This window comes from Stylophora pistillata, chromosome 2, assembly GCF_964205215.1.
Source record: "Stylophora pistillata chromosome 2, jaStyPist1.2, whole genome shotgun sequence".
Taxonomy (NCBI): domain Eukaryota; kingdom Metazoa; phylum Cnidaria; class Anthozoa; order Scleractinia; family Pocilloporidae; genus Stylophora; species Stylophora pistillata.
The window spans coordinates 7,333,567-7,358,700 of NC_142520.1; the positions used below are offsets into that span (position 1 = coordinate 7,333,567).

Sequence of the window (25,134 nt, forward strand, 5' to 3'; positions counted from 1 at the left end):
GTGATATCCTCCTCATCTTGTCAATGGTGTGGAAAGGCTACACACTGAGCCAGGCGAGACTACCCTGCAGCAAATGCTACTTGCCATCGTTGTGGCAAAAGGGGCCACTGGCAGCAAGTTTGTCGCTCCTCCTCTTCAGCGAATACCGTATCAGAATCACTGGAAGCCCATCCTGTTAACTCACAATCTGCATGCGTCATCACTCACGAGGTCCTTCATGTGCACTCCACACCTAAAGGTATATTTGTTAACCTAGACCTAGACTTAGCATCCTCCAGCCCCCACCCACTTCGCTTCCAAGTTGACACCGGATGCTCCTACAACACCATCCATACCAGTTATCTTCAGCAACTGCCAGAAGCTAAGATCGAGCCTTCCACATCCGTCTCCTTGATTATTCCAAGAATGTCATCCCCACACAGGGGCAAACTGCTTTACACTGCACTCATCGTAGCAAATCTTATGACATAGTGGTTGAAGTCATCACAGCTCAGACCTATTACGCTCCCCTACTAGGTCTCTCTGACATCACACGGAGGGGAATTCTTAAGTGTGACGTCGACACTATTCAGAAACTCGAGGCGACCCCAAGTTCTACTTTACCACCTCTTGGTGAGTTGAAATTTAGTTCTATAAAATTAGTCCATCCTCACCTTTTTGAGGGTCTAGGAGAACTGGGAGAGCCCTATTCATTAACTCTTGACCCTACCGTAAGACCCACTCAAGCCGCACCTCACCGTTATGCTACTCCCAAACTTGCAATCATCAAGGGAGCATTAGACAAACTGGTAGACTCAGGCCAATTGAAGCGTGTGAATGACCCAACACCTTGGATCTCCAATATGGTGGTTCGTGAGCGTCCAGCCTCAACCACAAAACCTGCCAAAGTCCGTATTTGCCTAGACCCTTCGCAAACCATCAAAAAATCCATTATCAGGCCCCATTCCCACCTTGAAGGAAAACATTCACCGTCTACATCAAGCAAACGTCTTCTCACCGTTTGACCTAAAGGACGCTTTCCAAACTATTAGGTTAGCAGACCAATCTTCTCGGCTGACCACAATGCATACTCCCTGGGGCCACTACCGTTGGACTCGTCTCCCTTTCGGAATCAGTTCCGCGCCCGAGGAGTTCCAGCGGAGACTTCACGATCTTCTGTGTGGCATTGAGTGAGTAATTAACATTGCAGATGATATTTGTGTAGTTGGTCGCGGCGCATCATTAGCCTCGGCTCTGGTTGATCATAACCGTACTGTTTTGGAACTCTTAGAGCGTCTTTCAGAACACAATCTGAGACTCAATCCAGAGAAAGTTAAATTTAAAACAGATGCTGTCCCGTGCATGGGTCATGTCCTCACTTCTGAGGGTCTCAAGCCTAGTGCGTAGATTGTCTCTGTCATCTTTGACATGCCTTGACCTAAAGACAAAGCTGTTACCCGCCGCTTCATAGGGACAATCAATTACCTCTCCAAGTTCTGTCCTCACCTCAGCGAAATAGTTGGTCCACTACGTGAACTTACTCGCCTCAATCAGGCCTTCTTATGGGCTGACCAGCACACAGAGGCTTTCACTAAAGCAAAAGATTCAGTTGCTAAAGCTCCATGTCTTCATTGATGCTTCCGACTATGGCCTGGGAGCTGCCTTACTCCAGCCAACCTCTTTGTCTTCAAACTCAAATGACATCCAATGGCAACCAGTTGCCTTTAGCTCCAGCTCCCTCACTCCCACCGAACAACGTTATGCTCAGATTGAGAAAGAGGCACTAGCTATTGTCCATGGATTCCACAAGTTTGATCAATTTCTTTTTGGCAAGGCTGATATAACTGTCCAGAGTGATCATAAGCCTCTTGAAACCATTTTTAAGAAACCTCTGGCATCTGCACCACGTCGTCTACAAAGTATGATGCTTTCTCTCCAACGCTACTCGTTTCGTGTAGAGTACCACAGAGGTGTACCATTACACATAGCTGACACAATCTCGCGAGCACCTCTGCCTATGACATCTCACAAACAGATGCATGAAGAGTTTGTGTACCGTACTGAAATAAGATTCAACTCTCCCAACCTGTCTGGCTTTCAGGATGCTACCCTACAGGAGATCAGAGCTGCATCAAGCACAGATCCAGAGCTCACGGTTCTTCACCCTTTCATTGAGTCAGGTTGGCCAAATGACAAGGCTGCTGTCCCTGCCCTTGCGCAACCGTACTGGTCCACTCGTCATGAATTAACTAAGCGCGAGAACTTGTTTTTCAAACAGGATCGTGTCATCATACCTCTAGCTCCTCGCCAGAAGATTTCTCACAAGCTTCATGCTGCTCATCGAGGAACAGAGTTCACTCTTCGTCATGCGCGTAGATGTGTGTATTGGCCTCGTATAAATGATCAGATCACGGAAATGTGCAAAACCTGCGTTATTTGTGCTCGGTACCCTCATCAGCATGCTCGGGAACCATTAAAACCCTACTCTGTTCCCAACTTACCTTGGCAGCTGGTCTTACAAGATCTTTTTGAGCTCAATGGCTTAGCATATTTAGTTACAGTGGACCACTATAGTGAATACTATGAACTTGATCAGCTTCCCAGCATTTAGTCTTCAGCTGTAATTTAAGCAACCAAGCAGCATTTTGGACGTCATGGAGTTCGCCACACTCTTATCACTGACAATGGACCCCAATTCACCTCCGATTTATTCAAGGCATTTGCAATGAAATATGGTTTTAATCATATCACCTCCTTCCCTTATTGGTCCCAATCCAATGGTCGCGCGAAGCAACAGTGAAATAAGCTAAACATATTTTAGTAACCACTGCTGACGTGGATCTGGCCTTCCATTCACTTCGCAACACTTCGCCGACAGGACACACGTGTTGACGGCTCAACGATTGTTTGGACGCACTCTTCGAAGTTATCTCCCACAAATCATATCCACTTTCGAACCCCTTCCCCCTCCCGGCCACAATGTGGTGGCAGAGCACATCCATCGTAAACTAAAGCAAAAACAAGCATATGACAAACATGCCGGGCCTTTACTAACTGAACTCCCTCCTGGTAGCCATGTTTACGCCAAGCCTCCCACCTCCTCGTCATCCAAAGCATGGATTCCTGGTCGGATAACCGGTTGTGCTGGTCCACGCTCCTACTACATCCAGACTGGCACCAAACAACTTAGGCGCAATCGAGTGCAAATTCAACCTGCCCCACCTCAGGACCCAAGCTCGCTTTCCCCTACTCCTGATCGTAGCCTGACTTTACCGAAGAAACTTCGTCCGAACTCCTTAACTGCCACTTCACCGATACCCTCTCCTCATTCAAAACAAGTGGAACCTCCATCTCCATTGCTCTTAGACCCGGATGACAGCGACACCACTTCCTCAGCACTGGAGAGCACACCAAGCAAATCAAACCAATCGTCACCCCTTTCAACACCAGAGACTCCATCAAAGGCATCACATCCCTTACCTGTTTTTCAGTCATGTGTACTATCCAGGACACCCCCTCCGCCTTGCACGTTCACTCCTCGGTCTCCTCTCTCCTTTCCAGTCCATGACCCTCCAAGCTCCCCACAAAGAACTGTTACTCGAAGCAGTAGAGTATTCCGCCCTCCTGCTCGTTACTGACTAGAAAGTCTCCCCAAACATTGTTTTTGTTTACTTTGCAGGTGATCTTTACCCTAAATTGTAGAGTCCTTCCAGTGCACCCTGGAGAAGTGAAAAAATGATATCTGACTTGATGGGCCTTCGAAGAACCACACATTAGAAACATTGCTTGGTTGAGATGTTTAATTGATCAGTTACCATAAGATCACTATTGAGACATTCTTTGTTTTTTGTTTTTTTTTTTTTTGCTTCTTGACACTGTTACTGCTGTGGAAACTGAATGTTATTCGTTATAACTTTCCGTTGTTTAGAGGAAAAGGCGTGTTGCCCGTCACGCGTCACGCATGTTACCCGCCAGTCTTGGCAGGCTTGTTTTGATCTTCTGTTTTCAGTTCGCCATTAAACTACACGTACTTTTATTCTCGTTGTCTGCTGTCTCTGTTCACGGCTTATTACATGGTGTACCGTTTCGGTCACAATCCTTCGATCACTTTGGATTCAAGGGAAGAAACTGAACTAATTATAACTTCTCCGAAACAAGTCCGATTTGCAGCACTGTGAAATAGTAATGTAGACGAAGAGTGACGCATATCGTGTTTTATTCTTCCGATAAATAGAGAGCGAGGATGTAGGTCATAAGATGCTTTGCAGTCCAATCAGACCCTCTCTGTGACTGCTATTTCTTTTTTTATTTTTTTTTTGCTTTTTCTGCTTTTTTGCTTTTTTTGTTTGTTTGTTTTTTTATTAATTTTGTTCCGTTATCTTCTTCTTTTCTTTTGTTTTAATACCTAGTCTATCTAGTCATCCCAGTAAATAAACAATGTCAGGCGCCTGGCATGTCAGCTGATGATTTCCGCTGCTAAGAGATCGTCCGAAAAAGAAACAATTGGCCAAAAAGCAAAGCTTAGAGAGCAAATGTGGACATTAACATGCATCCTAATAATTTTCATATTTGGCATCGATAAAATAGTTCTGTGACCTTCTTTATGGTTCTGAACAGCGTTTGAAACCAGCTTTTTAAGGTTACTATCGCTGAGTACTAAAAGACCATTTTTTCATCTTCCATATAGAAAGGTGAAAACTCTTAGGGTCTGCTCTTTTCCGCTGGTCTATTTACTTTTCGAGAGACTAATCTGAAGACAAATACCGACGTCGACGGAGGTTATTGTGTGAAAACCGCCATTTTCATTTTGCATTACATGACGAAACTAGCCAGTAAAATTTGGCAAAAACGAATGGGTGGGTTTTAGAGTGAAATGACCTTGAGATAGTTTTGATGGCTAACCCATTTTGTGTTAAAGGTCGTAGTGGCATTGCTCAAGGGTTCTGCTCGGCATACCTTGGAATTCCAGAGTGATGCATCCAGAGAAAATGATGGAAATGATATCCAAATACTTCTAGAGAAGACCAGGGTCAAAATGGCAGAGAAAGATAAGCCAGTGCAGTTATTTGAGCTGTGAGGATCATTTGAAAATTAGAAATTTGATTTAAGTATATTCATATTTTTCCGTGTCAGCTCGTGTTATGTTATTGCTCTAAAAAGACCGACACTGTTGCTTAAATAGCTGTGTAAACAACAGACTCACAGTGAATAGTTGACAGCAAGAGTGACATTTGCAGTTCCTGTTGTAATTGATACCAAAAATTTACTATCTTGAGCTTGACTTTATGATAAATTTTTATTTCATTTTATTATTTTGTAAGATTAGTGAGGAACGTAATGAAAAAGTATCTCTTGATATTGATTGATTATTTATCAGATTTGCTTGAAACAGGTGCAGGGGCTTCTTAAAAGGGAATTTAACCGAAGATAAGATGTCAAAAATTTGCATTATATTCAATTCCCTGCATAATGAGTTAGCAAAAGAAGGCTGATTTTGACTCAAAACAACACATGCGGACAGCTTATCCTTTCAGCAGGAGACCGATCTAAGTAGAAGATTTAAAAAAAAAATTAATTCCTACCGAACTGATACTGTGAGAGGGAGCGTTATACTAATGTTCAGCTTATAAAATTGGGAAAAACAAAAACAGAATTGGTTGAACTTAATGCTGACACAAACTTAAGCTACACGGGAAGAGAGATGTTTACGAAAGCATGTAAGATATGGGGAACTGTTCTAGTATCAATAACTTTGTTGGGTGAGTACCAAAGCTCTTTTATGAACATAAATTTAGTTCATTTAGTACCACAAGCATACTCCGAAAAGAATAACTTCATCAGAGTTCCCTAACGGGACTCGAAGATTTTGCCCTCACGACGGCTTTTGGATGGAAATAAGGACGGGAAGAGAAATAAAACCTTTGAAGTTCTCATCTTCCTGTATTACGAGGATATAATTTGAGAAACCGGTCTATTATTATTACTGAGCTCAGTATAGATAACTCAAGTTAGCTATAAGCCCAATTCAACTTAAGTAGATTTTCAAGGTAAGAGTCTTACGCAGCCATGTAAATAAAGATTTATTTCAAGCCTGTTGAATTAGAACAAAGATATGGATTCTGTGGAATGATCAAAATAGACGCATGTGTACTGGAAAACGTATCTAAACTACATTTCAAAAAACCTCATAAACTGAGGACTCTGCGAAAAGACGGAATGTTCTTCTTTTTTTCTTTTATCTGAATTCTCAGCTTTTATCGCTTTGTTGATTTATCAAACTCCTGTCGTTGCGCAATTGACAGTTGAACAATTGACACTGTTAAACAGAAAAAAAATGTGCCTCTCCAGTAAATCAGAGAAGGATACACTGTAGTCAAACCAGGGAGTGCTTCATGAACATTGTAGATACTTTCTTTCTGCCATTGGTATCAATGAGAACAGTATTTCAAAGACAATGTTTTGTCGTCGGGTTTGTAAAGATTTCGTTGCTACTGATGTCACAAACAATCGCCTTCAGCAAAAGGATATGAGCGCTATGTAAATGACCAAATGTGGAGGAAAAAATTATTCATTCTGAGCCTTAGGTCTACAGACTTGATTAAAAAATCGTGTACCATCAGACGCTGATGTTTCCATTAATACATGGCAAATAAGTCGAAATAAGTGAAAACTTTTAATTGAAAGCTGTATGCTGTTCTTTCTGATTTTCATTTGTTCTGGTAAATTTGTAACGACCCCAGCAACATCACTTTTGAAGCGTACCTGTGAATCCCATTTCAGGGCTCTGGTGTCAATTAATGATTAATGACTTTCAGCCAACACATTTCTTGAAATTTAGACAGCATAGCCACGGTGATTTAATGTCGTATCTCTTTAAAAGAAAGAAAAAAAAAACTTACAAAGGATGGCGACACTGATTATCTTTATCATCGTTTTTCTTTGTTTGTTATTTTTTTTCTCAAATATTATTTTTCCAGGATATGCCAGACTCGACCAAGATATCTGCAACTCCAGCGAAATCCCATGTTCACGGGAATGTTTTAAGGAGGAAGAAAAGTGTGACCAACTGTGCCATAAAGGCAACTATAACTGTTCTCTTGACTGTTACGGAAAGAATTGCGACCAAGATTGCGACGCTGAGAGCTGTAACCTAGAGTGCAACAGTAAAGAGTGTGATCAAAAGTGTAAGAACGACGTAAAAGAATGCATTATGTATTCCAACGGGAGTAAATGTAAACAGACATGCTATGCTGAGGTATGCCTCATGACAGTAAGTGCATCAATGAATGATACACTAGAACAGAAATGCAACGGAGTTGTAGCAAGATGCCATGCACAATGCTACGTGGGCAACGGTAATTGTAAGCAGCACTGCGACGCTGAAAGATGCAATCTAGAATGCAGCGGGAAAGAGTGTGATCAGAAATGCAATGGTGGAGTGAAAGAATGCAACATGCATTGTATTGCTAGTAAATGTAAACAGACGTGTGACGCTAAGGAATGTCACATTACAGGAAGTGCAATACAGGATATACCCGAACAGAAATGCAACGGAAGAATAGATATATGCGATGCACAATGCTACGTGAGTAGCGGTAAATGTTTGCAACGTTGCGATGCTAAAATATGTAATCTGGAATGCTGCGGGAAAGAATGTGATCAGAAGTGCAACTGGGGAGTGGATGGATGCAATATGTTTTGCACCACAAATGAGTGTAACCAAAAGTGCGACACTGGCTCCTGTAACAGGACAGAAATCCAGCCAGTCAATTCACTGGCTGAGCAGAAGTGCATCTCAGTTTTCAATTACAGGACTTTATCTACGCCAAAGGTTATTGTAACTGCTTCAACTACAACAACTGAGGTCATTAACACTCAACCATCATCTACACAAGGTAAAGTAACTTACCAGACTTTTAATGAGTGCCATTTCAACGATAAACATACCTTGAGTAAGTGTTTGTAAGTGCCCCCTATATGAAAATGAGATATCTTGATTGTAAATGCGAGTTAAGTCTAAGCGTAAAGTTTACCGTTTAGAAATACGAGTAAAGACGAACCGTAAAGTTAACCGTTTACTCTTACACGATGCACCGTGAGGTGAACTCAAAATTCAGCACTAAACTATCGAATTCAGATCGAATTCAGCTTGAATTCAGCTTGAATTCAGCTTGAATTCAGTTAAAAACTCGGTGGCCCTCGTGGTCTTTTCTCGAAGGCCACTCACGCGCACACCCGAAGGTCAAGCGCCTCCGCAGGGGACCCAGAGGGCGAACGTGAAGCCCAGCGCTAACATTGATAGTAAATTCCCAAGTTTTTTATATTCCATGAGAGCTTTCTGATATCATTTTAGATTGCATTTCGATAATGAGAATTTGCTTTAACATACAGCTCACTTGCAATCATCGTATGGGTCGCCATCACCATTCTCATTTCTCTTACCATCATCGTTACTATCATTGTCATCGACTTTCTCATTATCGTTATCATCATCATCGTCTTCGTCGTCCTCCCCATTGTCGTCATCATTATCACCACGGTCACCGTCATCATCGTCATCATCATCATTATCATCATTGTCACCAAAAAATCCAACATCAACGTCATTATCATGATCTCATTTATTTCCATTAACATTTTGGTCATTGTCGTCATCGTCATCGTCATCGTCATCATTACCATCATCGTTTTTGTCGTTAATATCGTCAACACCACTGTCATCGTCGTCATCTTCGTCTCCATCGTCATTGTCAGTATCATCATCCTCCTCTTTGTCACCATCCTTACCTTCGATTTCATTGTCGTTACCAGCTTTATCGTCATCTTCGTCATTATCATCATCAACATCACTATCCCTGTCATCATCGTCGTTTTCGTCCTCGTCGTCTTCATCGTCATTGTCATCGTCATCTCTAACTTGCACAAGTCCATCATTGCCGCTGGTAACAATCGAGAGTCTGGTAGGTATCGTAATTTAATTTATCTTTTTTGCTTTTATTATTTCCATAATCTATGGCGTATGTTAACGTTGTTGTCCTTTTTACCTAAGGGAAATGAATATGTTTCTAAACTGTACGGAATAGACATTAGCAGAGAAAGTTCCCTCAAGGTATCTATCACCATACATTTAATATATTAATCATTTAACTAGATAGCGTGCACATTATCATGAAAGTGACCATCTTAATGTGAGCGCGTAGGAGTTTGAGAGAATTATAAGAATCTGGTGAATACCTCTTACTCTCCGCAATGTCAGGATATCTGAAACTTAAACAGTTTTCGAGTTTCTTTCGACAAAACAACGATTTTTTTTCTCAAGATACACTTTATTAATTAGCTAGGAATGCTGCGTCCTAAGCAGGCAAAAGACATCGATGTTTCTTCTTCCACGTTAAATAGCATACTAAAACGAGAAAAGGAAGGAAAAAAAAAAAGGAAACGAACAAACAAATAGAAACATAGAAGTTAATGTCTGCCAGGCTCTGTCTTTCTTTTATTTATTTTTCTTGTTTGTTAATGTTTTTCCCCGTGTTGTTGTTGTCGGCTTTTTCTTTTTTTTTGTCCTTGCTCGTGAATTTGTCTTTGTAGCTTTTTTGGTCTTTGTTGTTCTGTTTTTCTTTGTTGTTGTTATTGTTTTTTCTTTTTTTCGCGAGAGATCTGAAATCTGAACTCAAATTTGCATCACTGTTTATACAAAACAAGTCCAACGTGAAATGCTGCTTATTAAGGGCTGTTTACCTTATTCGACCCTCCTGCAGAAATTCAATTTTCATTGAGTTTACAACATTATCAGATATTGAAAAACTTGAAGTTAATGTATGATAAATGATAAATATTTATCTAATTACAGGAGTCAATGATTTTGTTTGGAAACTTCGCCGATCTGTGTCAGAATATAACAAAACCTATCATAGGCCAACTTTGTAAGGAAGAAATAAAGAGAAGAACGGAAACCATCTTTCGGGTGGCAGTCGCCTTCGAGAAATTTGTTCTTAAGTACAGCAAGTACCACTTGAGTGAGGCAAGACCTTCCAAAAAGATGACTGACCAAAAAATGGGTGAGTTAGAGCCCGAGATTCATTTCACATTTGTGCTTTTTTGTTACTTGGATATTTTGCATCTTAATGATTTTTCGCTGTTTTTATTCATAACAAATTTTATTTTCCAAAGTGGCGGTCAATATCTGTCACTATTCACCGACTCTAAGGGGAGTCAATCTTCCAGTACATTCCGCGCAGATAACGAAAAAATGGTCGGAAATCAAACTCTGGACGCGCAGTTTGGTCTCTTCTTTTGCTCAAGGGTGAATAGCACTTGCTATTCACTTCCGAAAAAGCCAGTTGGCGGCCGTTAAAACCACTTTTTACTTGAGTGGTGTATAGTAATTAAGGATATCTGTAGAACAGTTATATTCTGCTGCATCTTATGAAACCCAATTACATATGGGTAATCTTAATTCGATTCTGTCTAAGTATATACCTTGAAATCTTTATTAAATTCTTAGAAAACGCGCCCCTACACATAAGTTATCACTGTGTCACTTATCTTCTGCTCCTTCCGGCAGCTGTGGGTATTCAATTAGGCTACCGCCAAAATACAAGTGACTTCTTTCTCAAGGAGGAAGGATGGCAAGCAAGCATCAATATATCTTCTGCAAATTTTGCCAAGAATGGTTTGTATTAACCATCTGTTTATCGGTCTGTCTCATGGAGTATCATTTTGCTCTCGATTTCTGATTTATTGATATAGTAGTTTTACGTTTTCCCTCAATAGGTGGTAAAATTGTTTTTGGTAGTAATGGTGAAAATTGATATTCTTCTGGTATTAGTTTGCATTTGGATAAATATTTAGGACGAAAGAACAGGAAACGCGCAAACTGCTCTGGTATTTTTATGATGTCCAAATCAAGCAGAAAAATAACAATAGCAAAATAGGTAGCTAAGATAATAATTGCTAGCAGAGTGTTGGGGTCAATTAATTATATGACATATGATGCAATATCCAGTGTAAAAGTAACAATTGGTTTGCTTGGTTAGTTAAGCATTAATGTAGGAGAGTCGAACATTTACAGTCTGTTTTAATTTTCGAAAATATCTTGGTCAAGATTCCCGAACGAACTCGAGTTTCATTAAACATAAATTACCTCTCAAGATTAAGAGCTCGCTTTGTGGCATATACCGATGTATTTCATTTTCACATATCTTTTTGTATTCTGTTTCCTTTTCAGGGTCAGTGATCGTAGGGTGTGTGTACAAGGATCTTCACGAACTACTGCTGAGACATCAATCTGTTGGGAATGAAACTGACAATACAAGGTCAGCTTAATGCGTGAGATTTTTGAGAACTGGTGCAAGTTTAGCATGTCTGCTTTGAGTTAATATGTTCCATGATGCAGAGAATTCAGCCGATCATAATAAAGCTTTTTTTCTTAAATTTAGGACAATTGCACTAGAAATAAATTATTTTTCTTACTATTAACTTTTCACAGTGGAGACAAACATTTTATAAAGGCACTTCCCTTTAATAACGAATATGGGATGCTTGATTTAAGGTTACTTTTAGCAATATCTCGTCAAAATGGGCAAAACTTTTTTTTTGCTCTTTGGTTAGAGAAATCATCTTTGTTACATTTGTAGCAGGAAAATATACTGCATCTTAAACAAAAAAGCGACCTACGGCGTAAGGAGTGCCAGTTTAGGATAGCTGGTACCAAATATTGAAAGATGAAATGCCGGATCTGGGATAGGGTCGTTAGCAGGGGTTACGTTTTGCGCGGACTTTTGTTCAGGATCTCAATTTGCACTCGACTACGTCTTGTGTTTCTCCCTACACTTCTTTTGTGCTCTAGCCGCTTCCGCGTGCTTTATAGCAGAACAGAGCACAGTCACGGATTGTTAAATAGGTTATGTTTTTGATAAAACTTGGATTGAATATTTGTCAGATGTTATTGCGGAAAAGGGTGTGAGGCCTTTACGAACATTTTCCTGCGACTTCTCAGCGAGATATTACCTATTGTACAACTTCAAAATAGATTTTCTTAGGAACCAAGAGAAATATCTAAAAAAGCCTCTTTTTTAGCCTATTATCTGCTGTATGATACAGTCCAGTACTTTTGGATATCCACGGTAACTCGAAGGCTTGTAACTCAGTTAATCAAACACCGTTAGTTGTCCGTAAAGGCCTACACAATCCTATTTTAAAAAAAAAAAACTCAATTTTTTTTATTTTTAGAGTTTATACTTAATAAGCTTAGCATTGATTATTTTTAGCAAAATGTTCCATACAGGTTTGTGAACACCAGGATAATGACCGCAGATATGGATCCTAAGCCGGAAAAACTACAACAGGATGTCGTCTTGAAGTTCAGAAGCCTGGAGGTAATTAGTATTTTAGAGCACTGAGAGATAACCTCAGTCCTTTTTTTTATGTTGTGTTGACTTGATTCAGATGAAATAAAATCTATTTTCAGGTCGTGGAGGCAGAGAAGCGTTGCGTGTTTTGGAGCGGCTATAGCAAGAGGTAAAATGCATATACATTGAGTGATTTAATTTTAAATTAAAGTTCTTCTTCAACGTCCAAAATTAAATTAATACCATGGACTTTTTTTTTTCTGTTTGTCCGTCACTTCTAGAGATATTTTGTACCTGAAATTAATGTTTATCATATATTTTACCTATGAAGAATAAGGTGAGGGTATCTTGATGGTCCAAATGTGTACCTAAAAAAAACCAAGCCCTCCTTCAAATAGGCCTTTAAACACTCTGCTTGTTTGAAATTCCAATCCCTTTCTTCACATATTTTTTTTCCATTTGTCATATTCATTAACTTTTTTTTTTAAGTCCAGACGGGTTCACTGGCGAGGGTTGTCATGTAGATTCAGCGAAGAGCAACTCAGCGGAAACAGTTTGTAGATGCAATCATTTGACTTACTTTGCTGTCTTAGTTGACTTTGACAATGGTGACACAAAGGTATTTTTTAAAATTATGTCTGTATTTTCGAGTGTACTTACAAGTAGTTCATCCGTTTGGTCAATTGATTAACTCTTTATTTTTTGTCTCTAATTTCTAATACAGCTCACCAAGAAGGACGGAACTATTCTGGAGACAATCACTTACGTAGGATTAAGCCTTTCCATCATCGGGATGCTTTTGACAATCATCCTGTATTCTTTCCTCACGTAAGCACCGTTACCAGACAATCAGTTATGACTTTGAAGCTGATTCAATAAGGCAGGCCAAAACGTGCAAAACATGATTTAAAAAATCACTATTTGCAGCTGTGATTTGAAAAAACTTGGTGGTTATTGGATTGGTTTAATAAGTGACTTAATTCCGTAAAATATATGTGCGTTACTGACCAAGCAAGAGCCTAAGATGGCAGGATATTGGCCGAGGTCTTTTTTTTACATTTTTATGGATGCAAAAAAGAACAAGGGATCTAAGCTCGGGTAGCCGATCTATAAAAAATTTGATGAGGGACGAGTACCACACATTATCAGTGACAATATAGCTCATCTACTTTCAATTCCTTTAATTTATAACGGACATTTAAAACAATAAACGTAACTAGGAAATAGCAATAGCGTTCCTTCCAACTTCTTTGCAACCAAATACGTACATTGGGAATGTTGAATATGTAATTCATTTGTTCGTACATTTTGTGTTTATTGTATGTTGGTTTTTTCCCCTTGACTTCAAGTTTGCTTTTGATCAGTATCACTGATTTGCCTTGTTCTCCTCTTTGTTGTTTTTTTTCTTAATTTTTGTTCCTTTGTCAGGGATGTTCGTCAACCTCTGTCACAAATACGTTTAAGCCTTTCTGCGTCCCTCGGAGCTGGACAAATGATCTTTCTGGCCGGGATAAACGCCACAGAAAATATGGTAAGTTGCATGTTCCCACATTCACTGACGAAATTGTCTTTTTTGACAGCCGGAGAATGTACTTCTGTGTTCTTTCTCTCTTTATTTAGGCTGCCTGTATCACAGCGGCAGCTCTTATGCAGTATTTCCTGATGGCCGCTTTCTGCTGGATGCTGGTCGAGGGGATTTATCTCTACCTGTTTGTTGTAAAGGTGTACAATATCAACACCAAGATGCACATGTATCACGTCATGTCATGGGGTATTTATGAATATTTATCGCCTTATTTGGTTTATGATTCCCCGACATACACTGCATTATTCTTTCTCTCTAATTAAAGGCCTTCCTATCTTCATGGTGGGCATTTCACTGGGCATCGCTTCTGGAAAAGATGGACTCGAAAGCTACACCAGTGAGAAATAGTAAGAAATTCATTAGCTTCTGCTAGGGATTGCAGATGGTTTGAACTGAGGTACCGTTTCATCAGATGGAAGTTTTCTTTGCTTCCTTTTTTTCTTTCCTTTTCTCAAGTTGCTGGTTGTCTTCGACTAATAAGCTGATCTGGATTTTTGTGACATTTGTGGCGTTTATCGAATCAGTAAGTTTATGAAAAATTCATGTCGTATGAATGTTTTTGATTCGCATATTCGGAAATCTTTGTCTCACACTCGTGAAAAAATTGACTATTATGTTTATTTTGATCGACTTCCATTTTCCAATACAAAATTTTAACGCATTTTTTTTTTTTCAGCTCAACATTTTGATACTTGTGCGAGTCATAAGGGAGATTACTACACTTGTAGAACCATTAGCGGAAGACAACTACGGGAAGCAAATAAGGTATGTTTTGAAATGTCACACACCAAAAAAAAAAAAAAAAGTTTTCCAAACTTAACTGAGACTTCCCATTGAGTTTTCCAGCTCCTCCTCTGGGATCATTGGGGATCGTGGAGAAGCAAAATCCACTGTTTTCCCTGGAGCCAGCCTTAATTGCTTTGTATTACCTTCCTCCATGATACTCGCTTACTTCCTTATTATACGGAATCTGTGGCTTATCTAAAATTGATAAATAAATGTGAAGAAGATAAAGAAAAGGCTAACTCTCATACCGTGTTAGAATTGTTCTCATCTTTTAGACTTGGCGTTAAAGCGGGCGTGGTGATGATTCCTCTGCTGGGTGTCACGTGGCTGTTTGGCTTTCTGTCACCATTGCACAAAGTTTTCACCTACATTTTTACCATCCTCAACTCGATACAGGTTAGCGCTAACTTTGTGATGTATGAAATTGAAATAATCAGGCTAGAAAGAACAGATTTACAAATCCCTCAGTTGTCATGGTCTGACATTTTAATTATGGCAAGATCGAATCGGTCCTAAAAAAGGAAAAATAACATAAATAAGAAATAAGAAATCAGTAATTACTCTGTATAATCATTTATGATACAGAATCTCCTGCCATTTCTATGCCATTTGTTGTAATTGATAAACGTTTTAATACTACTACCACATCTACACCAAAGCTTAGGGGCCACTGACCGTCAATATCGAGAATCCGCAAGAAGTTACCAAATATGCACAATCTTCCATCACTTTACGGTGGGGGGGGGGGGGGCGAGAACAACGGTTGTCTAGGCGTACTTTAAACTTCACGATATTACTAAAAAAAAAGTGCAATAGAACTTTTTTTATATAACATTTGGGAAAAGGTTTATCAAAAAGGTCCTTTAGGAAAAAAGAAAATGAATTACTAAATTGATATTGTGCAACTCTCGGCGGATTCATGATATTTACGGTGAGTGGTTTTCAAATTATTAGACCAGGTTGGATTTTTTGTTTTGTTTTGTTTTTTCTCGAGGAGGCTTGACAAAACATTTGTCAACGTTCAGATTAACCAATTGTAATTACTATGAAAACTGTTAAAAAAACCCAGTTTTTTAATTCTCCTTTGCTAATTTCTTTTTAAGCTTAACCTAGTTTTACTAAAAAATGTTTTGCCGTTGTAAATGCAGTATAATTTTAAGTTGTGTTTAAGCTTTAAATTAACATCACTCTCAACTCTTCATACATTGTAAAGAAGAACCTCCATGAGTTTTTAGACCATTTTTCTGCTTCAGGGGCTCCTGATTTTTGCTCTACACTGCGTGCGAAACAGCCAGGTGAGATGAAGTTTCAAAGATATAGATTTTTCGAATAAATAGAGTTAAATAAATAAAAGTTACTACCTTGAAGATATCAATATTACACAATTGACATTTTTTTCGCTTGTCATCAACAGATTCAAGAGCGATTTAAAAGAAAGCTGAACACTGTTTTTCCATCTTTTTATACTGGAAACTCCATAACGAAGGGCTCACAAATCAATCCAAGTTTTGTTGGCGATGTGGGGGCAGCTGAGTTACAGTCTTGCTCCGAGTTTGAACTGAAATAATATTCAAATAACCGAGCTTAACAGGCTGAGACTAGCCGTCGAATGTTTAATGCGATCGTCAGTTTTAATCTGTCGGCAAAGTCAAGTCGTTTTGCTCGGTTCTTTGGTTGTCGGAGTAATTCCTTTGCAGTGTGACAGTCATGGATGGCAATTAACTACTTATGAAGAGTCTATACCAATGTAAGCCAGCTTTTCAAAGTCAGTAATCCTTGAGGTTTTTCAAAAATTGATCAAACGCAGAAACACTTAGTTCTATCTTTAATCATTGATATAAAGTAACATGGAGACTCTCGCTAAACCAATCCAAGGAAACGGTTCATTCATTGTTCATATCCAAACCAATCGAAAGAAATGGTTCATTCATTGTTAATATCTAATCAGAGGCCAGTTGTCACCCCTTCTCTTAGCGGTAAGGGCTTCATTGTTATTTCAATGACTTATTTCCAAAGGGCTCAAGGCTACTCTAGACGTGGTGTGCCCTCGTCTCGTGCATTTTGGGACTTGCTTGTCTTTAAACAGTATTTTGTTTATCTCTACCAGTCTTTTGAGTTTTAAATCATTAACATTATTAATTTTAATTTTTTAGTTCTTTCTTTTAAAATCTTGAATGCCAAATATTTGCTCTTCTTACACGCGATGGCTCAGTATTTGATCCATTAAGTACTAAGTAAACTTAGGGCCTCCTGTTAGACAGTTTGTTGTTATTGTAGTAATAGCAGCTGTAGGAAAGACTTCAATTAAAAAAAAAAGAAAATGAATGAATATAATTGAACATTTAAAGTGAATCTCCACACTTTTTGGAGATAACTATCAAAATGTTTCAAACGTACTTTTCAATAGGTTTGGCACAAAACAATTGTCTTATTAGGTAATATGATCTTTTTTTATCTTCTTCTTATCGTTTTCCAAAGAAGGTTCTGGAAACCACTTCGAGTTTCACGCGAATAGTGCACAATGCACCCTGGGCTGAATGCGTGTGACGGTTGCTCGGTGCACTCGCCGTGTAGGTTTTTCGCTCTTGCTGATGCCACGTATATTGCTGTCTTCTAAAAAGCATTTTGATGAATACGTCGCAGATCGTCCTCATGGAGTGTTCGATCGGTGGTCAACAATTTAGAAATCAAAACCTAACGCACCGCGATATTCTTCATCTTCGACTTCACTTTCCTGTCTCCCTTCTCACGAAGAGTGCTTCGACTCTAATCTCAGAGACAGCATTATATGCGACTGTACTCTAAAAACCCTTTCAATTGTGTTCAGATATATCATTAAATGATAACCGTGTATCACGTGCATTGTTGCCACGTTACGTATTGCTGAGTTATATGTTCCGCACGCCTGGTTTTGCATTTAGCTGTCCTCACGCGTATTGACCCACACTTTCCCTTCCCAACCTCTCCTCATGTTTATCTCGTCTTCAGTTTTCTGACCCTTTAACGGTCGATGGTCAAAACCATTAAAAGTTTCACATAGAACTCGTTATCTAAAAATATTGAGAAGATAATCCCTGATTTGTAGAATTCTATGGTAGAATTGCATTACTATATTTGCTTAGATGCATTACCAGAAAAGTCCCTCCGGCAACTACAACGCGCTGCCTCATTTTTATGATCGATAGATCGATGGTAAATGAAAGAAAATGAATGGTAAATTTCGTCCTGGCGTTATGTCGTCACAACGATAAATCGAAGAGCGCCCAGTACATCATCACCAATATAGCACTCAAGTTAATTTGTAATATCTGAATTCCGCAATTTGTCGCAGAGCCAGAGATACGTCAAAATCGATTCGATACTTACACTAGCAATACACGAACCACCTTCAATTGGAAAACAAAACTGATAACGGCCTTTTCTGAGTAATGCGTCACGGTTTCATTTCTCTTTCTAAAATGCATGCAATCTCTCATTGCTTCATCGGTAATACTCAAGTTCATATTCATATTGGAGATGTCTATTTTTATGCTGATGACACTACCCTATCTTTTTTTGGTGAGAGTGTAGATGCCTTCTTTTTGCCGCACTTAACATTATGGTTGACAATTACTAAATTGGAGCAAAAATATTAAACTCACAATACATCCAATCAAAACTGAAGCATTGCAAATTAGGAATCTCCTTTTATTGGACCATATTGCATTTAATAGTCTGAACATGTTTCTCAAGTGAGAGTTTCTTTCGTGCAAAAGGTTAAAGCAATAAAACCAATGAAGTACCTACCTGTAAATACTTTGCAAGAGATGTTTTTTCCTCTTTGGAATCGATACATCCAAAAGCAGCGAGAATTCTTTTCAACCTTGATCTGTTTATTTCTGTTGTTAAATGTCTTTTGAATTCTCACTTGCCCTCCATTTCTTATTTTTACAAGAAGTCTGTCCTTGTATTCATGCATGAGGTTTATTTTGATTCCTTGTCTTTTTATCCTGGTGAACTGTTTTAAAAAAAAGTCTCTGGTAAATATCTACAAGCTATAAATCAGATGTTTACACCCAGACCTAAGTCTGAGCTCGGAAGAAATTCTCTAAGGCACAGAGAGCTCCTCATATGGAACTAAATGAACAAAACGATGAATGTTTCGAGTAAAAAAAAATTTGTTGTCACTTACTAAAAAATTGGAGTGAGGACGTTTCGGTTAAAATACTATAACCTTCTTCAGCAATAACATGGCTGCGAAAACAAATGAGTACTTTAAAAAGAGCCGCAGAAAGGTCACTTGGGATTGCCAAGGGCCTTGTAAACATCTACCACTTGAGTCAGCAAATTTAATTCGAGCCAAGAGTACTTCGATCCTGAAAAACAGCAAACACTCGCGTCATCGCAACATGACAAAAGATGAACTCGAAACCTTAAAACAATTATCAAAGGATACATCAGTTACCATCCTACCAGCAGATAAAGGTCGTGCGGTTGTCGTGATGGACAGCAGCGACTACTAACAAGAAATCAGTGGATGGTTACAAGATCAGAACACTTTTTCCCATTTGTTTTTGTAGCTGTTGGATGTCCTCAGCTAACAGTTTGATTTGGATATTTGTCACATTTGTGAGTACGATTGAATTTGTAAGTCTCTGATTTACATCACTTTCTTTTGACATTACTATTTGGGATTTTAGTTTAACGCTTGGATCACTTTCTTTTGACATTATTCTTTGGGATTTTAGTTTAACATTTGATGTGCCCAACAGATATACTTCAATACAAAATTATATTTATATCCTTCCTCTCTAAGGTCAACATTTTGATACTCATTCCAGTCGTAAGGGAGATGACCAGAATGCAGCAAGAAGGAGATAAGCAAATCCAGCAAATACGGTGAGATAGATCTTCAAAATTATGATAAAAAGAAAGACAGTTTCTGCCTGAGATTTTTATTAGAATTTTATCAAATTTTTAAATCATCCTTTTAATAATATTTGTCTCACTCATTTGTTAGTTAATATTAGTAAAACATGATTATTTCTTATATGTGCACGATCCTTCGCAGTAAAGCACTATTTGAGCAATAGTGAAAATCAGACCTGAAAGAAATTTCAGGCCTGTACGGGATTCGAACCACTGACCTCTGCGATACTAGTGCAGCGCTCTACCAATTGAACTATTGCTCAAATAGTGCTTTACTGCGAAGGATCGTGCACATATACGTTTCATAACCGCAGTTCATAGATATGTTTCATATGTTTGTTGTTGTTTGATTTATCATGTACGGGTTTATGTCGAATTAATTTGATGGCCTGCTCCCAGTTGGCTTGTTAGCTCAATTGGTAGAGCGCTGCACTAGTATCGCAGAGGTCAGTGGTTCGAATCCCGTACAGGCCTGAAATTTTTTTCAGGTCTGATTTTCACTATTGCTCAAATAGTGCTTTACTGCGAAGGATCGTGCACATATACGTTTCATAACCGCAGTTTATACATATGTTTCATATGTTTGTTGTTGTTTTATTTATCATCTACGGGTTTATGTCGAATTAATTTGATGGCCTGCTCCCAGTTGGCTTGTTAGCTCAATTGGTAGAGCGCTGCACTAGTATCGCAGAGGTCAGTGGTTCGAATCCCGTACAGGCCTGAAATTTTTTTCAGGTCTGATTTTCACTATTGCTCAAATAGTGCTTTACTGCGAAGGATCGTGCACATATACGTTTCATAACCGCAGTTCATACATATGTTTCATATGTTTGTTGTTGTATGATTATTTCTGATGACCAGAAATACTTTGAGGAAGAGATGCAGTTAATAAACTTTTAACAAATACCATGTCTTAAATTTCTGCCGTACTTTAGACTTGGCATAAGAGCATGCGCTGTGATGATTCCCTTGCTGGGTGTCACGTGGCTATTTGGTCTTTTATCGCCGTCACACAAAGCTTTCGCTTACATTTTTAACATCCTCAATTCTACTCAGGTAAGTGTTTAATCCTCTTCTTTCATGAATAAATTTATCTATATGGAGTGTCTAGACTACGTATATGGATAATGTCTTTTCATGATGTAAGTTGATAATGTAGCTCCAGTAATTGTAAGTAATACAGAAGAGTATAAAACAAAAAGAACATAAACATAGTTTCTGCTCCACTCTAACCGCGTCCCGGTTAGCTCAAAGGATAGAGAGCTGGACTATAGTGCGGGAGGTCGAGGGTTCGAGCCCCGACCGGACCAACACTCAAGGTCTTAAAATAATTGAGAAGAATTTGCTACCTTTCTATAACATCAAGAAATGGTTAGATATTCTAGTCCTCTCGGATAGGGACGAATAAATGGAGGTCCCTTCTCCTGCGGGTTTGGCGCAGGAGACGTTAATTTCCCACACACGAGATTACTGTGTGATGGATGTCTTCCCCTGGGGTGGGATGGGTGGGTTAGGACAATAGGTCCACATCAGCTATCACAGCTGCCAATTAATCAACCTGCTTAAACAAATAAATGAACTTCAACTTCAACTCATAATTAAAGAATCTATTTACGTCATTGCACTAGCTCTGAGATATTTGAAACAGAAAAAAAAACCAACACCTTTCACTTGCCTAAATTCAATCGTATATTAAGAAAAGAAGAGATTAAGCTGGAAAATTTTTCCTCATTTAAGGGTTTCCTGATTTTTTCACTTCACTGTGTGCGAAACAGCCAGGTAAGTCATGATATAGAAAGAAAACATGTGAGTAATGAGATTTGAAAACTTGAATATATATGCGGTTGTGCGTGTGTGTTGGGATGCTTTCTTTTGTTTAATTTGTTTCTATCTGCAGATTAAAGAGCGGTTCAACAGAAAAGTCAACACTGTTTTTCCATCTGTTAACAAAGGAAAATCTACAAAGAAGAGCTCACAGGTTAATCTGAGTGATGTTGGAGATGCGAGGGCAGTTGAACTGGGGCCTTATCATTAATATGAACTGAAAAAACACTCAACTTAGGAAACGGGATTAGGACAGGTTGAAAATTGGAGTAAATGTTTGTAGAGTGGCAGTTGTTCCTGACAATTGCGTCAGATAGTCTAATCCATATTAAGCCAGCTTTCTAGAGTCATCCGCCTTTAGCGTTGTCTAAGTTCTCAACTAGATGCTAATAGCTTCTCTTGTTGGAGACTGAGTACCGCTAACCTATAAAAGGTGTTAACGATATACAAACTCTTTAAAAAAGGGTATTATTGATATTTGTGTCAACGTGTCTAACCTATTTTAGACCTACTTTCTAGAGTCATAAGCCGTTAACGTTGTCTAAGCACTAAAATAGATGCAGGCAGCTTCTTTAGATGGAAAACAAGTACTTTAATTTTAGCCCATCGTTTGTGTCAACAACGTGCACAATTCTTCAAGAAAGTGGGTGAGTTCATCCTAATGAAATATTTTGGAGGCCGGTTGTTATGATTCATTGTTACATTTAAGGGTAGTCAGTCCGCTACATAATGGTTAGTTCAATTCGTGGGATAGATATGATTGCCCTTCAAGAGAAACTACAATATAGTAAGATGTTAGTAAATATCATATCATGCATTTGTTATACTGAGTTGCTTCCAAATAACATTAATTATTAAAAACTAAATCATTGGATAATGCAATTCAAGACTTTTTATTAGCTTAGCCATTGTGGTATATCAGCCAATATACCATAATCTACAAATATCGTAAGCGTACGTGTCAGCTTAAAATTAAAAGGGAACTAAAAATTTAATAAAATTTAATAATTTAATTCAACGTTTTTAATAAAACAATTATTCCACTCGCGCTGGTTGGATATGAGATGATTATAGCCAACTCGGCGCTACGCGCCTCGTTGGTTATCTATCATCTCATATCCAACGCGCGCTCGTGGAATAATTAAAGAACTATTCACCGAAGTGGAGGTGGTTAGTGATGGATATTTACCGAGCCGCGAAGCGGCGAGGTAAATATCCACCGCTAACCACCGACACTGAGGTGAATAGTTGTTTTAGTATATACTAAAACAGTGAGATAATATACACCACCAAAAATTGATTTTAATTCATACGATTCCAACATTTCAACATTTTCCCGCGCGTAACGATCCAACGCGGCTCGGATTGCGGTAAGTGATTTTTTGTCGTGAAAACTGCCGTCTCCCTTTTTTGCTGACAGATAAAATTTCTGAAGACATTTTGTTTAGCTCTGGTGGCGACATTTCTTCAAATGGTGTTGCAAACTCTTTCTGTATTTGAAACCATTCTGTAAAAAATACCATTCAACTTTGATTTTCAAGTAAACAAGTGAGGTTACGCAAGATTAATTTGCATTTGTAAACAAAACCTTTTTCATTGGTTTTTATTAGTAAAGTCCCGGTTACCGTTACCTTTAAACACAGCCAAACCGAATTTAGTCGCTTTCTCTGTGTTTTCAGGGACTGCTTCGTTGTTATTTGAGTGATTTCTTCGCTTGTCACGGATGCAAACCGGCACGCCACTTTTTCTCGAGTTGTTCGGAGGTAAATAGCAAAGGATATTCGGAGTTTAACTAGCCAATCAGAGCGCGCCCTCAACGCTATCCACTGTTTTAGTATATACTAATTAACAACTATTCACAGAAGTGGAGGTGGTTAGTGGTGGATATTTACCGAGCCGCGAAGCGGCGAGGTAAATATTCACCGCTAACCACCGACACTGAGATGAATAGTTGTTTTAGTATATACTAAAACAGTGAGATAATATACTCCACCAAAAACTGATTTCAGTTCATACATTCCAGCAACGATTCCAACATTTTCCCGCGCGTAAAGATCCAACGCGGCTCGGATCGCGGTAAGTGAATTTTTGTTGTAAAACCTGCCGTTTCGTTTTTTCGCTGACAGATAAAATTTCTAAAGACATTTGTTTAGCTCTGGTGGCGACTTTTCTTCAAATGGTGTTGCAAACTCTTTCTGTATTTGAAACCATTCTGTGAAAAATACCATTTAACTTTGGTTTTCAAGTGAACAAGTGAGGTTAAGCAAGGTTAATTTGCATTTGTAAACAAAACCTTTTTCATTGGTTTATATCGATAAAATCCCGGTTACCATTATCTTTAAACACGGCCAAACTAAATTTAGTCGCTTTCTCTGTGTTTTCAGGGACTGCTTCGTCATTTTGAGTGATTTCTTCGCTTGACACGGACGCAAACCGCCACGCCATTTTTTCCCGAGTTGCTCGGAGGTAAATAGCAAAGGATATTCGGAGTTTGACTAGCCAATCAGAGCGCGCCCTCAACGCTATCCACTGTTTTAGTATGTACTAATTTTTAAATATTCTCCAGTCAGTAATATGAATAAAATCACAGTTGTCTTATTAGGGTATGAGACAGTAATCTTTGAAATATTTCGGTTCATTTTCGCTTTTATCGTTCATCATATCGTAAAGAAAAGCAAAAAGGTATTTAATAAATTAAGTCGAAGTATTTATTGTAAAAGTCATACGCAAAGGTTACAGGTATAAAGCTGCCCGATTCCACCAATTTAACTGGTAAGCGACCGAATCGAAACAAGCGAAACGACCAAAACGGAAAAAGCGAAACGACCACAACGAAAGGACCTTAAAGACCAAGACGAAACAATCAAAACGAAACGACCTTTATGACCAAAACAAAACCACTACAACGATCGACACACGTAGAGGTTGAAATGTCGCAGAAAATTGAGATTTCACATCAAATATTCTCTCGCATTTTATGGCCGTCAAACGTTACGGCTGTCTCACGAAACTTTATTGTTTTTTCCACCATGCGAGTAGTTGAAACTACTATTTGACACTTCTATGTAGTTTCCGGGACGGAACGCTAGCCATATCAAGTACCAAAGCATATATGGAAAGGAGAGGAAGAAACAGATAAAAGTATTCATTGACAGCATCGATCCACGTTCGTGATTTTTAATGAACTAATTTTTTTTAGGTAAAGGCTGATAGTTTCTAAAGAAACTGTTTGGGGCTGCGTCGGTGGGGGTAATGACGAGGCGAATGACGAAGGGCTAACACTCGAAACTTCAGCTTTTATAATCGTAACGGTGGGCAATTTACCATTTCAACTTTTTTGATATATTCAAATAATATTTTTAGGGTTCCCATTACCCCACACGCCAATCCGATGGCAGTCAAGAGATAATTTAATTGCCTTGCGACGTAGATCAAGAGTTGACCATAAACGAAAGGAGACGAATATGACGGTTGACGCCTGACACCCTTGCGTATTCATTTAATTATTGACTGTGTTTTGTATATTGTTTGGTCTTCCCCATAGTTTGTTTTTGTCTTTTGGTCCGCTTATTTCGATGCTCCCGTTTGGTCGCTTCGGTGGTTTCGCTTGTTTCTTTTCGTTTTGCTCTTTCGAGTTTTAGTCCATGCCATTCAGCTTGGCTGTTCATGGCTGTCCAAAACCCATTTTTTTTTTCATTCAAG

At 38.8% G+C, this 25,134-nt stretch overlaps 2 protein-coding genes across 2 annotated transcripts in view; one reads left to right on the top strand and one right to left on the bottom strand.

The window, feature by feature from the left end:
- The window catches only part of LOC148736903 (uncharacterized), a 334,451-nt gene that overhangs the window by 202,354 nt on the left and 106,963 nt on the right, over positions 1-25,134 (bottom strand). The gene's annotated exons all lie outside the window — the stretch shown is intronic.
- On the top strand, positions 5,415-17,560 carry LOC111319923 (uncharacterized). Its single transcript, XM_088747702.1, has 19 exons — positions 5,415-5,738; positions 6,957-7,874; positions 8,599-8,939; positions 9,029-9,088; positions 9,830-10,037; positions 10,544-10,651; positions 11,207-11,294; positions 12,266-12,356; positions 12,449-12,498; positions 12,819-12,948; positions 13,054-13,157; positions 13,758-13,860; positions 13,950-14,100; positions 14,180-14,261; positions 14,371-14,437; positions 14,591-14,679; positions 14,976-15,096; positions 15,954-15,995; positions 16,115-17,560. Exons 1-19 carry the CDS (start codon positions 5,681-5,683, stop codon positions 16,265-16,267), a joined length of 2,964 nt encoding a protein of 987 aa, XP_088603828.1. The 5' UTR covers positions 5,415-5,680; the 3' UTR covers positions 16,268-17,560.

Excerpts from the sequence above, each read along its gene's own strand:
- LOC111319923 (XM_088747702.1), top strand. The coding sequence starts at position 5,681 with ATGTTTACGAAAGCATGTAAGATATGGGGAACTGTTCTAGTATCAATA. Across the intron at positions 11,295-12,265 it reads AATGAAACTGACAATACAAG|GTTTGTGAACACCAGGATAA; the intron begins GTCAGCTTAATG and ends TGTTCCATACAG. Across the intron at positions 14,680-14,975 it reads AACTACGGGAAGCAAATAAG|ACTTGGCGTTAAAGCGGGCG; the intron begins GTATGTTTTGAA and ends CTCATCTTTTAG.